The sequence below is a fragment of the Bubalus bubalis genome, chromosome 5 (genome assembly GCF_019923935.1).
Source record: "Bubalus bubalis isolate 160015118507 breed Murrah chromosome 5, NDDB_SH_1, whole genome shotgun sequence".
NCBI classification, from domain to species: domain Eukaryota; kingdom Metazoa; phylum Chordata; class Mammalia; order Artiodactyla; family Bovidae; genus Bubalus; species Bubalus bubalis.
The window spans coordinates 25,926,209-25,943,085 of record NC_059161.1 but is presented as its reverse complement, the minus strand read 5'-3'; the positions used below and the strand labels follow the sequence as shown (position 1 = coordinate 25,943,085).

General features: G+C 41.0%; 2 protein-coding genes across 11 annotated transcripts in view; one reads left to right on the top strand and one right to left on the bottom strand.

The window, feature by feature from the left end:
* Positions 1–1,069, bottom strand: part of ANKRD45 (ankyrin repeat domain 45) — a 51,948-nt gene extending 50,879 nt beyond the window's left edge. For all 3 annotated transcript variants that reach the window (XM_006063645.4, XM_025285626.3, XM_044942823.2), the window contains exon 1: positions 981–1,069. The gene's annotated coding sequence lies outside the window, so the exon portion shown is untranslated. The remainder of the gene's footprint in view (positions 1–980) is intronic.
* Positions 1,056–16,877, top strand: part of KLHL20 (kelch like family member 20) — a 68,969-nt gene continuing 53,147 nt past the window's right edge. Inside the window, exons 1-2 of one of the 8 annotated variants that reach the window (XM_006063650.4) lie at positions 1,056–1,186; positions 13,964–14,027. In XM_006063650.4, coding sequence (XP_006063712.1) covers positions 14,005–14,027 — 23 coding nt within the window. In that variant the 5' untranslated portion in view covers positions 1,056–1,186; positions 13,964–14,004. Of the gene's footprint in view, positions 1,187–12,799; positions 12,844–12,898; positions 13,401–13,773; positions 13,811–13,963; positions 14,028–16,877 lie in introns of those variants that run through there. The other 7 variants (XM_044942822.2, XM_006063648.4, XM_006063649.4 and 4 more) reach the window with 7 other exon arrangements.

Here is a 16,877-nt window from a genome sequence, read left to right as displayed (position 1 = left end):
TCAACAATGAATTGAGAATAGCTCTGCCTTACTAAATTAGTGTGAATTTTAACTATAAAAGTTGCATTCTTTGGAGGCTGCTAAGGCCCTCATGGGGCTTCCTGGGGGGCTCAGTGGTAATGAATCCACCTGCCAATGCAGGAGATGTGGGCTCCATCCCTGGGTCAGGAAGATCCTCTGGAGAAGGAAATGACAACCCACTCTAGTATTCTTGCCTGGGAAATCCCATGGACAGAAGAGCCTGGTGGGCTATAGTATATAGGGCCTCAAAGAGTTCAATGCCACTTAGAAATTAAACAACAACAATGCACTCCTAATATAAAATCACATAGGTCTCTACTTCACAGACATCAGAGTCTGGTGGGAAAGACACAAGCAAATCAGCAATGATGCAGTGGGATAAAGGACGTGATAAGTAAAGGGTGCTTGTAAAGGAAAGAAACTGGACTCCCCGGAAGGCTTCCCAGAAGAGGTGACACTTGGTATTGAAGAGCAGGAGCCTTAAAAGAAGGTAATGGGATAAGCAAAAACAAAGGGGCAGGAAGGCAGACAAGGCTGTATGAAGTTGTAGAGGGATAAATCTCAAGGGCCTTTTAAACCAACTGAATTTTTTCTTCGAAAAATGTAGTCCCTTGAGGATTTTAAGTGCCAGCTCAAGAAGAAGGCCTCAAAGGGCTCCTAGGGTTAAACAAAGGGAACGCCGGACGACGAGGATGCGGAGAGTGGCGGCCTCAGTGAAGAGCTGGGAGTGGGCCGGAGGGGACACCTGAAGCAGAGGGTCGGCCCTCGGGGAGCGACCCGCGACGCAGCGCTCGGTTCTGAGGCAAAGCCTGAGGACGCCGCGGTGGCGCCCACTCTCCTCTAGCCAAACCGAACAAAGTGGCAGGGAGATGCTAATTCTCCTCAACACCCACGCGGTGCGCCGACCCTCGCCCCTCTGACCGCGGACCCAGACCCAGGACCTTCGGATTCAGACTCACCTTTCCCGAGGCCCCAGGATTGCGTGGTTACCATGGCGACGGCGCACCCGGCGCGCGGCAGCGCCACCCCAAGCGCTGCGACTGCGGCGCGCAAACGTCAAGGTTGCAAGGTGCAGGAAGCGAGAGGCGAGAGACGCGGGAGATTTCGTCAAAACTATTTAATTTGCTGTGTTTGGACGGTGGAGTGCGGGATTTTTCTGCATTTTGTAAGTTTACAGTTATATGGTCCATATTTATTTTACAACTTAAAAAATAAAAATTTAAAATGAGATACATGTGTTGGTTGCCAGCCAGTCTTAGTCTGACCTTTGGCCTTTAAACGGAAGAATTTTCGGGAAATATGAGGATGCAGTCTAAACTACGAAAGGTTGTAATTATAACGGGTAACTTGCTTAATTTTCTGGTTTACTGAGGCTCTTTCTCCTATGATTTATGGTCATTGTCACCAACAAGAAACGTTACAAGAGACCTCACAAGTGCCAACTATGGCAGGAGCGGAAGCACCTTGGACACCATTTCTCTTGATTCAGGAATTTAAGATACAAAACAGTTGACTTTTTAAAAAGGGGAGAATGATGGAGGTGGGATAGGAGCATCGAAAGAAACCAGCAGAGAAGGGCAAAGCTTGCCCAGAAATTATGTAAATATTCACATCGATCACGGAGTGAAAACCAGGAAGTTTTTGTACTGAAGAGGAAAACATTCATTTCTTTACTATTTCTACAAGGAAATAATTAAGGAGGGGGTAATTTTAGAGGAACTCTATAGACATTTTAGCTGGAGGCTAAATAGCCTAGTGTTAAAGCGAATATTTGGCTTAGGCCCAAGCAAATGGTCACTATCATAGTTCTGAACTTCTGGAATACAAGAGTAATTTTGAAAAAAAAAAATTTGAAGTATAATACTAAAATTTCTTATTCAAATAAGTTCTGGTAATCAGAATTGTAGAGTTGACATTGCAGTCGGAAACAATAGTCTAGTAGCTTTGTCAGCTCTTGGCTTGCTTCTGCGATCACTGATATAGCACATTTGCTTTACTAAACACTCATTTCCTACTGAAGTTGGTGGAAGAGCAAGACATGTTAGGTGTTTCACTTTTAATATGTTCCTTTTCGTAGTCTTTAGTTTCAGGAGAGTCTTTTAGCGTCTGGATGCAAGATGACTTATGATGCATGATTGTGCATGATTCTGTTTTTAATTAATCTTCATTGGATGTATTTGTGTATTCCCAAATACAAGTGTTTCTTGAAAGTCTAAAATTGAATTAAATAACTAAAAAATAAATAGAGTGCTTAAAGATTATTTGTAGTACTCTGAAAGCCAGGAAGAATGGGAAGACATTAAATAGGTCTGAGAATACTAGAAACAGAGGAGCCTTGTTCTATTCTTAACTTCATGTCAGAAACAGCTGCATGATTCATTGGGGCAGGCTAGGTTTGAAACTCGGAGAAGGCAATGGCACCCCACTCCAGTACTCTTGCCTGGAAAATCCCATGGATGGAGGAGCCTGGTAGGCTGCAGTCCATGGGGTCGCTAAGAGTCGGACACGACTTCACTTTTCACTTATCACTTTCATGCATTGGAGAAGGAAATGGCAACCCGCTCCAGGGTTCTTGCCTGGAGAATCCCAGGGATGGGGGAGCCTGGTGGACCGCCGTCTCTGGGGTTGCACAGAGTCGACACGACTGAAGCGACTTAGCAGCAGCAGCAGCAGCAGGTTTGAAACTGGCCTTAGGAAAGAGATTCCTGCCTCTACCATGGACCAGGTGCAGCAGATAGACTCCTACCATCACTTCTAACTCCCATGCCCCTCACCAAAAGCTTAGGATGAGAGTATTGAACAGAGAGCATTGGATCTGAAGGAGACAAATTAATGTACCAGAGGCATATCAGCAACAACCTGTGAGTGCTATCAATGGGGGTCAAGGAATACAGTGAAGGCTTGTTGTACAGAAGACTTAAGGAACAGAGAAAAGAAGCACTCTTCAAGCCCCCCTGAAATTAGGTCAGCTTCAAGAAATTATGGTAGAAAGCTTTCCAAATTGATTGAATTTAAATTTTTTCTACTCTAAGAGAATGGGTCCTTGGAGTAGAATTTAAATTATTTTAATTATTATATTTCTTGAATTCCATACTTTTATACTAAGAATTGCATTCTTTTTAAAATATTTTTTTTATTTAAAAAAATTTTCGGCCGCACCACATGACATATGGGATTCTAGTTCCCTGACAAGGGATTGAATCCACATCCCATACGTTGGAAGCTTGGAGATTAACCACTGGACTGCCAAGGAAGTCCCAGAATATACTCTTTATACAATTTTATTTCTGATAAAATAATAGGATAAGTTAACTAGTTGAGAAAGTTACTCTAAGGTAACTCAATGTACTGTGTTGTTGTTTACTTGCTTAGTTGTGTCCTACTCATTGCATCCCCATGGACTGCAGCCCACCACGCTCCTCTGTCCATGGGATTCCCCAGGCACGAATACTGGAGTGGGTTGCCATGCCCTCCTCCAGGGGATCTTCCCAACCCATGGATCAAACCCACGTCTCCTGCATTGGTAGGCAGATTCTTTACCACTGAGCCACCAGGGAAGCCTCTTAATGTGCTATATTAATATTTATATTTTTTTACTGAAGTCCTATTATGTGCTGAATACTGTGCTAAGTGATTCATATAAATAGTATCCAATCCTCAGAGCACCTCAATGAAAGTGGTATTTTATTCTTCAAACTAAGCAAACTCGGCAAAGTTGAGTCACCTACCTAAGACCACACAGCAAGGAAAGGGCTGAACCAGAATTTGAACCTAGGTCAGTCTGGGTTTAAATTACCACAGGATTGCCACCTGTTAGCTATAGACTAATTACGTGTTAGAGGATGCCTGTCCAAACTGGTAAGTTAATTTTAAAATATCTTGAGCCATTATTTTGGCAGTGATTAGATAATAGTGCCACTCCTGATGTATGACAACAGGACTGTTTCTGCATATAGCTAATCTCCACAGCTGAAACTTGAGGAAGGAGGTACCGAACATCCATTGTTTGTGCCTGCCCCTCCTTCCTCTTCTGGTAACAGCACACAGTTTTCTAGTACAGAATCCCTTTCTCATACTCTCAGCCTGTGTTGTTTAGATGGGGCTGATCCCACTCCAGATCAAGTCCTGGCCAAGCAGTGTTTTCTTCACCCCTGGCCGCAGTGATTAGATCAGGAAAAAGCATGGAACACAGATCAGTGTAATCAAAGCTAGTCCTGAATTTTTGCCAGAGCAGTAAGTAAATAGGCATTCTTTTTTCAGCAAGATTTGATGAAAGGAGGTCAGGCTGAGTTGCCAGTACCATCTTGCCACCATGTGGAGAGAGCTTGACAGAGCAACGGAAGAGCCAAGAAGTGAATCCTGAGGGTGCCACTTGAGCTCTGGAGCTAGAATACCCAATGCCATTTTTTACCTTCCTTTTTCAATTGTGTAAGTCAATAAATTACTTTTTTCTAATTAATCCAAAAGAGATTGGATTTTTGTTACTTGTAACATCATTGCCCCATAATATGGAGGAGGCAGGAGGGGGAATATATAGGATGGCTTTATTTTAGAAACATGCTATCCTTAGGGGTAAATACCTGAAATTTGGAATGGATAATATTGCAGTTATGTGTTTCACTTACAGATGAACAACTGTGCTTGATATTATAGGTTAGTTGATCAATGTTAATCTGGAGGCAGGTTTCTAGTAAAATGCCCTAATATTCTGTCACCCTCTTGATTTCAACATCTTTGAGTTAGTGACTTAAGTGTAAATATATAAGACATACTTATCAGATAACCAAAGGCTTGTAATAATGAATAATATGATAGCGGATGGCAGAGTGAAAATCCAAACTCAAAAGATAACTAGAAATTCAACAGGCAGAGGAGTGGGAAAAGGCAATCCAAAAGAAATGTAAAATTCACGGAGGCACAAAGTAAACAGCAAAGTGCATTAGTGAAACCTAAGTGGGTTGAAACAGCAAGAGAGTATGTGTTTGGGAGAGAGGTAAGAGATGTAGTTAGAGACATTGGAAGGGGTCAGACAGCAGTGGGGAGAATGGTTTGGAGAGGACGAAATCGTAGACAAAGAGGAGCCTAAGCTGTTCCTGGGTTTCTGTCTCTTGTGACCAGGTGGCTTGTGGTTTCCTAAATATGGATTTTGAAAAAGGACAGGGACAGAACCAGGATAATGAGTTCAGTTGTAAAAAATAAAGGTAGATATATCAGTCTGCCTGATATCATCGAACATATTATTTGAATCCAAAGCTTAGTAGACACGACTTAGTTGTCTTTTAGTCACTAAGTCATGTCTGACTCTTTGGTGACTCCCATGGGCTGTAGCCCATCAAGCTCTTCTGTCCGTGGGATTTCCCAGGCAAGAATACTGGAGTGGGTTGCCATGTCCTTCTCCAGGGGATCTCCCCAACCCAGCAATGGAACCGCTTCTCCTGCATTAGTAGGCAGATTCTCTACCACTGAGCCACCAGGCAAGCCCTAGTAGACAAGTGAAAAGTCATTCAGTCATACCCAACTCTTTGTGACCCCATGGACTATAGCCCACCAGGCTCCTCTGTCCATTGGGATTCTCCAGGCAAGAATACTAGAGTGGGTTGCCCTCCTCTAGGGGATCTTCCTAACCCAGTGATGGAACCCAGATCTCCCGCATTGCAGGCAGATTCTTTATCATCTAAGCCACCAGGGAAGCCGCTGGTAGACAAGACTCAGTTCAGTTCAGTCGCTCAGTTGTGTCCGACTCTTTGCAACCCCATGAATCGCAGCACACCAGGCCTCCCTGTCCATCACCATCTCCCAGAGTTCACTCAGACTCACGTTCATCGAGTCAGTGATGCCATCCAGCCATCTCATCCTTAGTGTAGCTATAATTTGCAATTTATCTTATTGTGAGCAAGACTGAATATATTTGCAAGAGTTTAAGGATCATTTCTATTTCTGTGAACTGCCTGTCCGTATGTTTGCCAGACTATCTGTATTATTTCTTCTTTCTCCATTTTTAGAGGTTGTAGTACATTATGAATCCTATATTGCAAATATGTTTTTCCTAATTGTCATTTTCTTAACTTCATTTGTAATATTTTTTCCATGGAAACTTTTTTATGCATTCAAATTTGTCAATCTTTTTGCCTCTAGATTTTTATTTATAGTCAGGGAAGTTTTCCTGCATATTTAATAAAAAAAAGTCCATTCTTGTTTTCTTGTACTATTTTTAGACTTTCATTACTTGCATTTAACCTTCTGATACATCTGGTTGTTGTGAGGTAGAAAGACCCAGCTCCTTTATTCCAACTTGTGACAACTCTGAAGGGCCATCCCTGCTTCTGAACTTCCCATAGTGTCTCCATAGACCCTCATAGAGGTCTTTTTTGAGACTACAGTGGGGTCCAGCTCCTTATGCAGAATACATTCAATGTTACCTTTTTCTATAGTTACACTGTATCATTTATTAAACAGTCCATATATTCCTGACTGATGTGAGATAACAGCTTTATCAGGTGCTAAATTTCCATGTGTTCTTTGGTTTATTTCTGGATTTTTCTACCTTGCTTTATTCATCTGTCTGTTCATACACCAAAATCATAGTTTTAACTATAGAGGTTTTAGAACATGTTGTACTAATATCTGTTAGGGTGAGCCCTCCCATTTCCTGCTTCCATTTTTAGTCTATTTCTGGATATTCTCATTTGTCTATTCTTCCATATGAATGTTATAATCAACTCAACTAACTCTGTCAAAACTCTAATATTGATTTACTTGAATTGCATTAAATTTATAAATGTATTTATGGAGCACCGTCATCTCTATAAAGCTGAGTTGTCTTCCCCAGTAAAAAGAATGTCTTTCTCCTGCATTGCAGGTGGATTCTTTACCACTGAGTCACTGGGAAAACCCAGTATCTGAATAGAACTCATCTAAGAGAATTTACTCTTTTCCTCAGTAATATGTTCACAGCATGCTTAGAGGTATCCTTTTTGTTATTTAATCTCCATTTCTTCACTTATGGGAATAGCTCTACAGTCTGCCTGCATTTTTATGGACCTCAGTTACCTATTGCCTCCTAAGTTATTAATAAGGAAATAAAATTGTACCCATTTGTGATTTTGTCGTTGTTGTTGTTCAGTTGCTAAGTTTTGTCCAATTCTTTGCAACCCTATAGACTGCAGCACGCCAGCCTTCCCTGTCCTTCACTATCTCCTAGAGTTTGCTCAAACTCATGTTCACTGAGTCGGTTATGCTATCCAACCATCTCATCCTCTGTCGTCCCCTTCTCCTCCTGCCCTTAATCTTTTCTGGCATCGGGGTCTTTTCCACTGAGTTGGCTCTTCACATCAGGTGGCCAAAGTATTGGAGCTTCAGCTTCAGCATCAGTCCTTCCAATGAATATCCAGGGGTGATTCCATTTATGATTGGTGTTACTTAAATGTTAGATTGTTTCTCTACCACAAAATAATCCCATTTTGTGAAATGACTTTGCTTTACCCTAGCTAATAACTTATTCATCATATGACTGGAGTGTTAGTAGGAGGCAGGAAACAGATTTGAATTTGAAACTAATTTAGGTCACTTTCTCCTTAATGAAAGCAGTGGGACTCTGGAGGCAGTCACATCACATGCCTTCACATTTAAATGCAGAGGGTTCACAGTATATTGAAGGCGTACACCCAACTCAGATTTAGAACCTCTGCATTAGGTGCTGACTAGTCCTGTAGATTTTGATAGGCTTTAATTATGAGTCTAAATTTATCCTGTGGATAACTGAGAATCCATATTATATTTTAAGCAAGGGTGGAATGTGATTAAGTTATAGTTTTTAAAGAGCATAATTAAATCATTTAAAGGAGGTTCAAACATTAACATATTCACCATTCAAACAGTAACAATTTGCCTATAATTCATATACATATTTTAAAGATAAAAGCAATACCTAGTTGGGATCTAGTTCCCTGACCAGGGATCAGACTCAGGCCCCCTGCATTGGGAGAACGGAGTCTTAGCCACTGGACCATCTGGGAAGTCCCTCCACATTTTCTTTATCCATTCATACATCAATGGACACAGATTGTTTCCATATTTTGACTATTGTATATAATGCAGCAATGAACTTGGAAGTGTATATATCTTTTTAAGTTAGTGTTTTCATTTTCTTCAGATAAATACTCAGAATTGCTGGATCATATGGTAGCTCTGTTTCTAATTTTTTGAGGAACCTCTATACTGTTTTCCATAATGGTTGCACTGGTTTACATTCCCACCAACAGTACACAGTATTCCCTTTTCTCCACATTTTCACTGATATTTTGGCTGCTCTGGGTCTTGGATGCTGTGTAGGCTTTTCCTTAGTTGCAGAGAGAGGGGCTACTCTCTAGTTGCAGCGTGTAGGTTTCTCATTTCAGTGGCTTCTCTTGTTGCAAAGGACAGGCTCTAGGGTGCTTGGGCTTCAGTAGTTGTGGCTCATGGGTTCAGTATTTTCAGCACACAGACTCAATAGTTGTGGTGCATAGACTCATGTGGGATCATGCACCATGTGGGATCCATGTGGGATCATGCACCATGTGGATCAGGTATCCAACTGTCTCCTGCATTGGCTGGCAGATCCACTGCACCATCAGGGGAGCTGACCAACACTTGTTACTTCTTGTCTTTTTGATTACAGCCATTCTAAAAGGTGTGAGGTGATATCTCATTGTGGTTTCGATTTGCATTTCCCTGATCATTAGTGATGCTGAGCAAATTTTCATGTGCCTGTTCGCCGTCTGTATGTCTTTGGGAAAATGTGTATCCAGATCATCTGCCCATTTAAATTAGATTGCTTTTTGTTTGTTTTCTGCTGTTCAGTTGTGTGAGTTCTTTTTATATTTTGGATACTAACCCCTTATCAGATATATGTGTTGCAAATGTTTTCTCCCATTTAGTAGGTTGCCTTTTCACTTTGTGCAGAAGCTTTTCCCACAATTCATAGTGATAGATTTTTAAATTTTAAGATGAGGGGGAGTGGTGTTAGATTGATTTTATGTAGGTGAATACTTCATTACCTACTAGCTTAACACTAACTAGCTGCAGAATCTTAAGTCAGTCATTTAATTACCTGTATGCCTCAACATCCTCATCTGTAGAGTGGGGATAATCTGTCTCTTCTAGTGTTTTGTTTTTAAGGCTGTTTTTGTAGAATTTGTGGTGATTATCTAATACTTCCTATAGCACCATGAATATTTTAATGTGCTTTTTTTCCATTTTACAGAGGAGTTTATATAAGTACAACTGGGTTGTTTACTCAAGATCCATGTTCATCGCTGTTAAATCATAGATTTAAATTGATGTTACCTAAAACCAACCATATACCAATTCAAAGATCCTAAAAATCCCTAGGATGTCCTATACCCCCTCTCAAAATTCACTGCTTTCTGGCTTAGTCTTATTACTTTGCACTCGAAGTCTGCCTCAAATTCCCAGATGAGAAGTAAAAACTGAGAGCATCTTAGTGTCTACATTTGGTTCCTTTATAGGTCATTCGCACACTCTAGGCCTAATGATTAGCTATGAAAGGCAGCTATTTTGTATTATAGCCATTAATTAAATGATTGATTCATACAAAGGAAAAATATCTTTATTAAAGTTCCCAAATTTAAATAAAATCAGCCTTTATTTACCATCAATCATAGCAAGAACATTTCTGGAAATATTCGTCCATATTCTTTCCCACATGTGATTGTCCCTATAGTTAATAATGGAACATCTGCATTTTCCTCTTCTAATTTTCAAGGTTTTGAATTTAGGATCAATTGTTAAACCTAAATTGAGCTGAAATATCTCCACATATTTTTCCAGAGAATTTAAAATAAAATCAGAATTTCTTACAATAGCCTAGAAGACAGTATATGACCTTGTTCTTGCCTATTTCTCTTTGTTGTTGTTGTTCAGTTGCCCAGTCATGTCCAACTCTTTGCAACCCCATGAACTGCAGTACCCCAGGCCTCCCTGTTCCTCACCATCTCCCAGAGTTTGCCTAAGTTCATGTTCATTGCATCAGTGATGCCATCCAGCTATCTCATCCTGTGACACCCTCTTCTCCTTCTCCCCACGATCTTTCCCAGGATCAGAGACTTTTCCAATGAGTCGTCTGTTCGCATCAGATGACCAAAATACCTATTTCTCTTACCTCATGTCTAATATTCAGAAAAGGCGATGGCACCCGACTCCAGTACTCTTGCCTAGAAAACCCCATGGACGGAGGAGCCTGGTAGGCTACAGTCCATGGGATCGCGAAGAGTTGGACACGACTGAGCAACTTCACTTTCATTTTCCACTTTCATCCATTGGAGAAGGAAATGGCAACCCACTCCAGTGTTCTTGCCTGGAGAATCCCAGGGACAGGGGGAGCCTGGTGGGCTGCCGTCTCTGGGGTTGCACAGAGTCGGACACGACTGAAGCAAGTTAGCAGCAGCAGCAGCAGCATGTCTAATATTATTTCTAGTCAAACTGGCCTTTTCTATGTTCATTAAACCGGAAGAGCTCATTTATGCTTCAGGTCCTTTCCCTTTGCTATTCACTCTACCTGAAACACTCTTCTCCCAGCATTCCACCTGGATGTTTCTCCCTCACCTTTCAGATCTCAACCTACCTCTTCAGAGAGTGCTTCCCTGACCATGTTATTTAAAGTAGTCTCAAAATACTCAATCTCCATACCATCACCTGTTTGGCTCCTTCCTAGATGGCATTTGCCAGTGGCTGAAATTATTTTACTTAGTTATTTACTTGATTATTGTCTATATCCTTTTACACACATTAGTATGCTTCTGGCTGCTAGTAATAGAAACCCCCATTTAAAAATATGATATTTATTATTTCATATAACTACAATCCAGCAACAAGAAAGTCTGTGGGCAAGGGAGAATGAGTAGTTTAAAAATTACATTGAAGGACCCAAATTATTTCAGTCTCTCTGTTCTACCTCCCTTATTGTCTAGCTTCATTCTCCTCTGCCTTCCCTCATGGTTACAAAATTGTTGTGGTGCTTCCAGGTGTCTCATCCAGACATAACAGTGGCCAAAGGGAAAAGATGCTATCTCTTCCTGTATCTCTTCTAAAAATGCTAGGGAATCTTATCCCACAGTCCCCATTAGATTTCTTCTGATTTCTTATTAGTCTGTATTGGTCATTTGCATGGAGATGGTTTAGACTAATTACTCATAATGAAAAACATGTTGGAAAATCAACTATCATAAATGTCGTGGTCCATGCACAGATTGGAAAAGAATTTCCAAACACGAGGCAGAATGAAAGGAGAATAGAGTTTATTAGAGTGGGGGAAGAGGTGGGTACTGCCAGTAAAATGGGCCAGCTTCCTGAGAGTCAGGGAGAGCTTACTCTGAATGTTGGTCTTTGGTCTGTTTTTATAGTCAGGGGACAAGGAACAGGGTAGGGGTCTTGTGAGTCATTTGCTGATTGAATGAGGTATGTATACATTCCCTATACAGGCCTGGGAGAAGAGTAAGACAAATACCTTTCCTTACATGGGGTAAGAGGGGGACAGGCCACGCTACTCAAGAGGGCTCAAAAATTCCACAACAGTTACAACATGCTGGGAAGGGTGATAAGGGTCTGGTTTTTTCTGTTCCTACATTCCAACACCTTTCTTGCTCATCTTGTTCTTTTGTCCTCAGGGCACCACAATAACCACATGAATGAGCACTAGAACTTTAGGATGCTGTCTATCTTGTTCACGACCATTTCCAAAGCCTAGCATGGTACTTGACATGCAATAAGTGCTCAATTAATGAGTCCATTTAAGGTAAGAGGAGAGAATACTGACATATGTTAAGTGCCTACTAAGTGCCAGACACAGAACATGATCTTCATTATAATTTACCCCTCTCAAAAATTGTGTAAAAAGGGGTATTGTTTCTCTTTTACACAAAAGAAACTAATATTTAAGAGATTAAGAAACTTGACCAAGACCACCAATCTAGTGAGTCGTAGGGCTAGGATTTGAAACTATGGGTGTCTGGATCTAAAGACCATGCATCTCCCACTACAAGCTAATTAACAAAAGATATTCTTTCCCTTTCAGAAACAACTGCAAAAATCTGTGTAGATTCCATTGTGAAGAACAGCTAAAGAAAATGTGGTTAAGTTCATGCTTAGCCTATAATAGTTTTCAGGAAACCAGCAGCAGCCTTTCACTAATATTACTGACATTGTATCCTCCACCCTATCACTTATATAGTGAAAAATAGATGGCTATGTGCTGTGGGAAAATCAGGCAAGGGACAAATTGAAAAAAAAAATTTATTTTCCTCCCTAATGCTAAAGTGAATTCAGAGCAGTGTTTGGTGAAGTGTTTGTTATAGAATACTAAGTGAAAGGGCAATTTGACATAACCTTAAGATCCTGAATAAAACCCTGGGGTCTTGAAAGCCAACCTGGGAAATCTGGAAAAATCAGGTCTATTTCTGATCTGTCTGAGGATCCTCAGCAGCTTGCACACGGGAGTGGCCTCATAGATATATGTCAACCACATGTAGACATGTGTCAATCATTCAACCCACAATTAGGGAAAAAATCGTGCCAACAGGAGACGTACCAGCTACAAATAAATCACAATTCCTGGCTTTCTGTGACTCCTCCCATCTTCCTATTGACTTCTGTTGAGGAAAACAAAGCAGAAAGGAGAAGCCTTCAGTAGTCAAATACTGCCAGTTCAGCAATGAACTCGCACATCCTCGGGATACAAGGAACTGGGTACAAAGACAGGCAGTCTTTGAGGGGACCGAAGCCCCAACAAAGAGCGCAGCTATATCTGATCTGGGCCGGAACCTCTTGGTAAAGTATGTGGGTTCCAGAGGGAACGGTTTAGGAACAGGACCACTTCCTGCGGCTAAAGTGGGGCGAGGGGTGGGGAGGAAATAGCTGGGGGAGCGGCATCCTCCTTGCTCTAGCTGAGGCAGAGAAGGAGCCAGAGAGGAGGCGGCGGGCGGAGGAGGCAGAGGAGACTAAGGCAGAGGAGAAAGTGTCGGAGCCGGTAGGTTAGCAGTCTTAGAGCAGAGGACAGTGGACAGCGCCCTGGACTCGCTTTGCAAATCTGTGGTCTCAAGTTGCGGGGCTGGCCATTGGGTAGGGGCCGTGCTTCGCCCGCCACCTGTCAGTGGGCACCGAGAAGGGACTGTTGGGGCACTGGGGCTGGGCCTTGCGGGGCACCAGACGGCGTTCAAGCGGGCTGCAGCCCTGCCCCGGAGCCACGGAAGGTGCTGGGCTGGTCTGCCTGAGGGCGTGAGGTTCCGCACCCTGGACAGCTTCCCTAGACAGAGGTTGAAATCTGGGGGGAAGGAAGTGGATACTGTGCGTCCCGCCTAACCCGGGGACCAGCGAGATCTTGCCAGGTGGGTGGTGGACATCGTTTCGGGAACTGAGGGAAGGGCTGGTAAAGAGAGTATTGGAGCCATAGTTTCTCTGCTGTTCTGTCTGGGCTGTCGGAAAGGGAGTTGTTTATTTTTAAAGGCAAGTACCTGCTCATTCTTGATCGCTGCGGGACAAGTCACCAGCTTTCAGATCCGTTGTTAAGCCAGCGTGTTCCCTACCCGATCCATCATGCTAGTATTGCTGTGGCTATCTGGTGAATACTCTGTACGGAATCGTTGATAGTGCGGTCAGAGTTAAATGTCTCCGGAGTACTTTTTGGAGAGAGACAAGAGTAGCCTAGCAATTGGGGCTTTTTCGCGCACTTTCCCTCAACTTTACGTATAATCGTTTTTAGCATTCACAGTAAAGATGGTCATCTTAAAGGAACTAGGTAAGGGTTATGAGTGTGCTTCTGCAAAAGGCCTGTCGTGTAATATAATAGGATATAAAATTCTTTATCACTGAACGAAATCATTGTACAGAGATTGTTACTGGAAAGATCAGAAATAGTTTTTATTAAGTTACTGCTTTTCTGTTGTCTTAGGTTCGGCTTTAGAGTGTGGTGAAGGGTACTTTTCATGGTGCATGGAAGGAAAGCCAATGCGCAGGTAGGCATTTAGGAAGAAATCCTTCAGTTTCACTAAGTGAAATTCACATAATAATCCAGGGTTTCATTTAAAAAATTTTTTAAAGCTTTTCAAATCTTACCAAATTCTGCTTGGAACTAATGATTCTTGTTGTAAAATAAATCAAAAGTAATGTCAGAAATTAATAGTTTTTTAAATAGAGTAAAATATAAAAGTTAAATTTCTAAAGAGTGCTAGGAGGTTTATGTAGTTAACATTTCAACTTTCCTTTTCACATGGTAATTTTTTGTGGTAATCATTAAATACTATAATACTATATGAGTTGATTATGGTTTTCAATTACCTATAGAATGTAGAGGTTTCTTTTGCCATATAAGACTAATGATTACTTATAATACACTGTATTGAATGTGTAATTATGGTTTTGGTTATTTTATTGATGTTCAATGTACATTTGTTCTATTAATTAAAATAGCTGCATTGCAGGGAAGATTGTTTGAGGACTAAAAAAGGTATTGGACGTAATAACTTAGTCCATAGAAAAATAGAACAATGTATGGGAAAATATAGACAATTTTAGGCCTTCCTAACCCTAGAATTTAGTAATGCTTTTTCTCAATCTGTTCTAACAAACAGAACTCAAATCCTTATTGAAAATCACCCAGTTCTAGTCCTCCATTTTTAAAACTCATTTTACATTTATTTAACTGTATTTAATCTTTTTTGTTTAACATCAAAGATAAATATATCTAGCAGACCCTTAGAAGAAACATGTTGTGATAGGAGTATGACTTAGAACCAGGAGGAAGAACTAGAATATAAATATTTTTTCCAAATCTGTTAAGGATTTATTGATTCACCTTGACCTAGTCACCTTCGTTGTGTCACTTTTGCTAGAAGTCACCCCAGTTTATTTCCCTAATGTACCTGACCAGGATATTGGGAATTAATGAATGCTTGCAAATGATTTGAGATCTCCAGATGTAAAGATGTTATGGATATAAAATCATAGTACACTTAATCTTATTTGTATCTTACTCTAAAGTAGAAATAATATTTGACTGCAAGTACATGAAGACATTAACAACATGTATATTAAATGCTTCATCACTTCAGCTTCTAACGGGGTTGCAAAAACCACTGATGGCTTCTCATCCTCAGCTGCCATAAATGTCATATGTAATTGTTAAAATAGGAACTTATTTTTTAAAAAAAAGAGAAGGCAGCATGGGGATGTTTTTAGTTTGTCAGTAATTCCTGTATAAAATATTTACTTAATCACTCATACCTATTCTTTTTTCTGTCTTGCTTTATTATGAAATATTGCCAGTTGTTTAAAATCATGTTGGAGAATTCTGGTGCCATTAATTGTTAAGTTACTGTTCTTTTTTCATCACCATCACTTGGCCAGAGCCTGGCCTATCATTGCTCCCAGGTTTTACTTTTACCTGCTACCTGCGTTAAGTTGTGGTCACACTTCCCTACCCTTTCCTTATTGGGCTGTGATTCTTGCTGCCAGCAACCCAGACAGCAGTCTCTGGAAAGAAGGTTGGGTTTCTGCTTACCAGGTATTGGAGAAGCTTTGAATGAGCAATAACTGTTTATACTGAATATGTGTTCATTCTCTCTGCTACAGTGGAAGCTCTTTGAGTCTCATGTGTCTTCTATATCTTTGTATCCCTGGCACCTGGTGATCACTGAATAATTGTTGAATGACTGAATAGCTGAAGTACCTACAGACTTTTCCCATGAGGGGGAAAAAAGCTACGAACAGGAAAAGATTACAAAAACATTAGGGTATTCTGATGCTTAATCATAAAGTTTTATGAAGCCAGTTAGCATTTTGTTAGCAAAGCTTCATTGCATTAATTTTTTTAACTAGCTATTATGTGTAAATGCTACAGAATTTCCAAGATAAAATAGGGTATTCAGTAAAACTTAAGTCTCCCAGTGCTGACTGTAGCTCCGAATTTTCCTCTCCAGAGGAACCACTTGAAAGCAATTTCTTACATATTCTTTCACAGTATTGTAATGCATATGTAGAACATCTCCTCTTTTTAAAAAACACTGATATTTGCAATTATTCACATTTTTCTCTATTTTTTTTTTCACTTCACATATTATCTTGTTCAGTTCAGTCGCTCAGTCGTGTCCGACTCTTTGCGACCCCATGAACCACAGCATGCCAGGCCTCCCTGTCCATCACCAACTCCTGGAGTCTACCCAAACCCATGAACATTGAGCCAGATGCCATCCAACCATCTTATCCTCTGTCATCCCCTTCTCCTCCTGCCCTCAATCTTTCCCAGCATCAGGGTCTTTTCAAATGAGTCAGCTCTTCGCATTGGGTGGCCAAAGTATTGGTGTTTCAGCTTCAACATCAGTCCTTCCAATGAACACCCAGGACTGATCTCCTTTAGGATGGACTGGTTGGATCTCCTTGGGGTCCAAGGGACTCTCAAGAGTCTTCTCCAACACCACAGTTCAAAAGCATCAGTTCTTCGGCTCTCAGCTTTCTTTATAGTCCAACCCTCACATCCATACATGACTACTCGGAAGACCATAGCCTTGACTAGATGGACCTTTGTTGGCAAAGTAATGTCTCTGCTTTTGAATATGCTAACTTGGTCATAACTTTCCTTCCAAGGAGTAAGTGTCTTTTAATTTCATGGCTGCAACCACCATCCGCAGTGATTTTGGATCCCAGAAAAATAAAGTTTGACACTGTTTCCACTGTTTCCCCATCTATTTGCCATGAAGTGATGGGACCAGATGCCATGATCTTCGTTTTCTGAATGTTGAGCTTTAAGCCAACTTTTTCACTCTCCTCTTTCACTTTCATCAAGAGGCTCTTTAGTTCTTTTTTGCTTT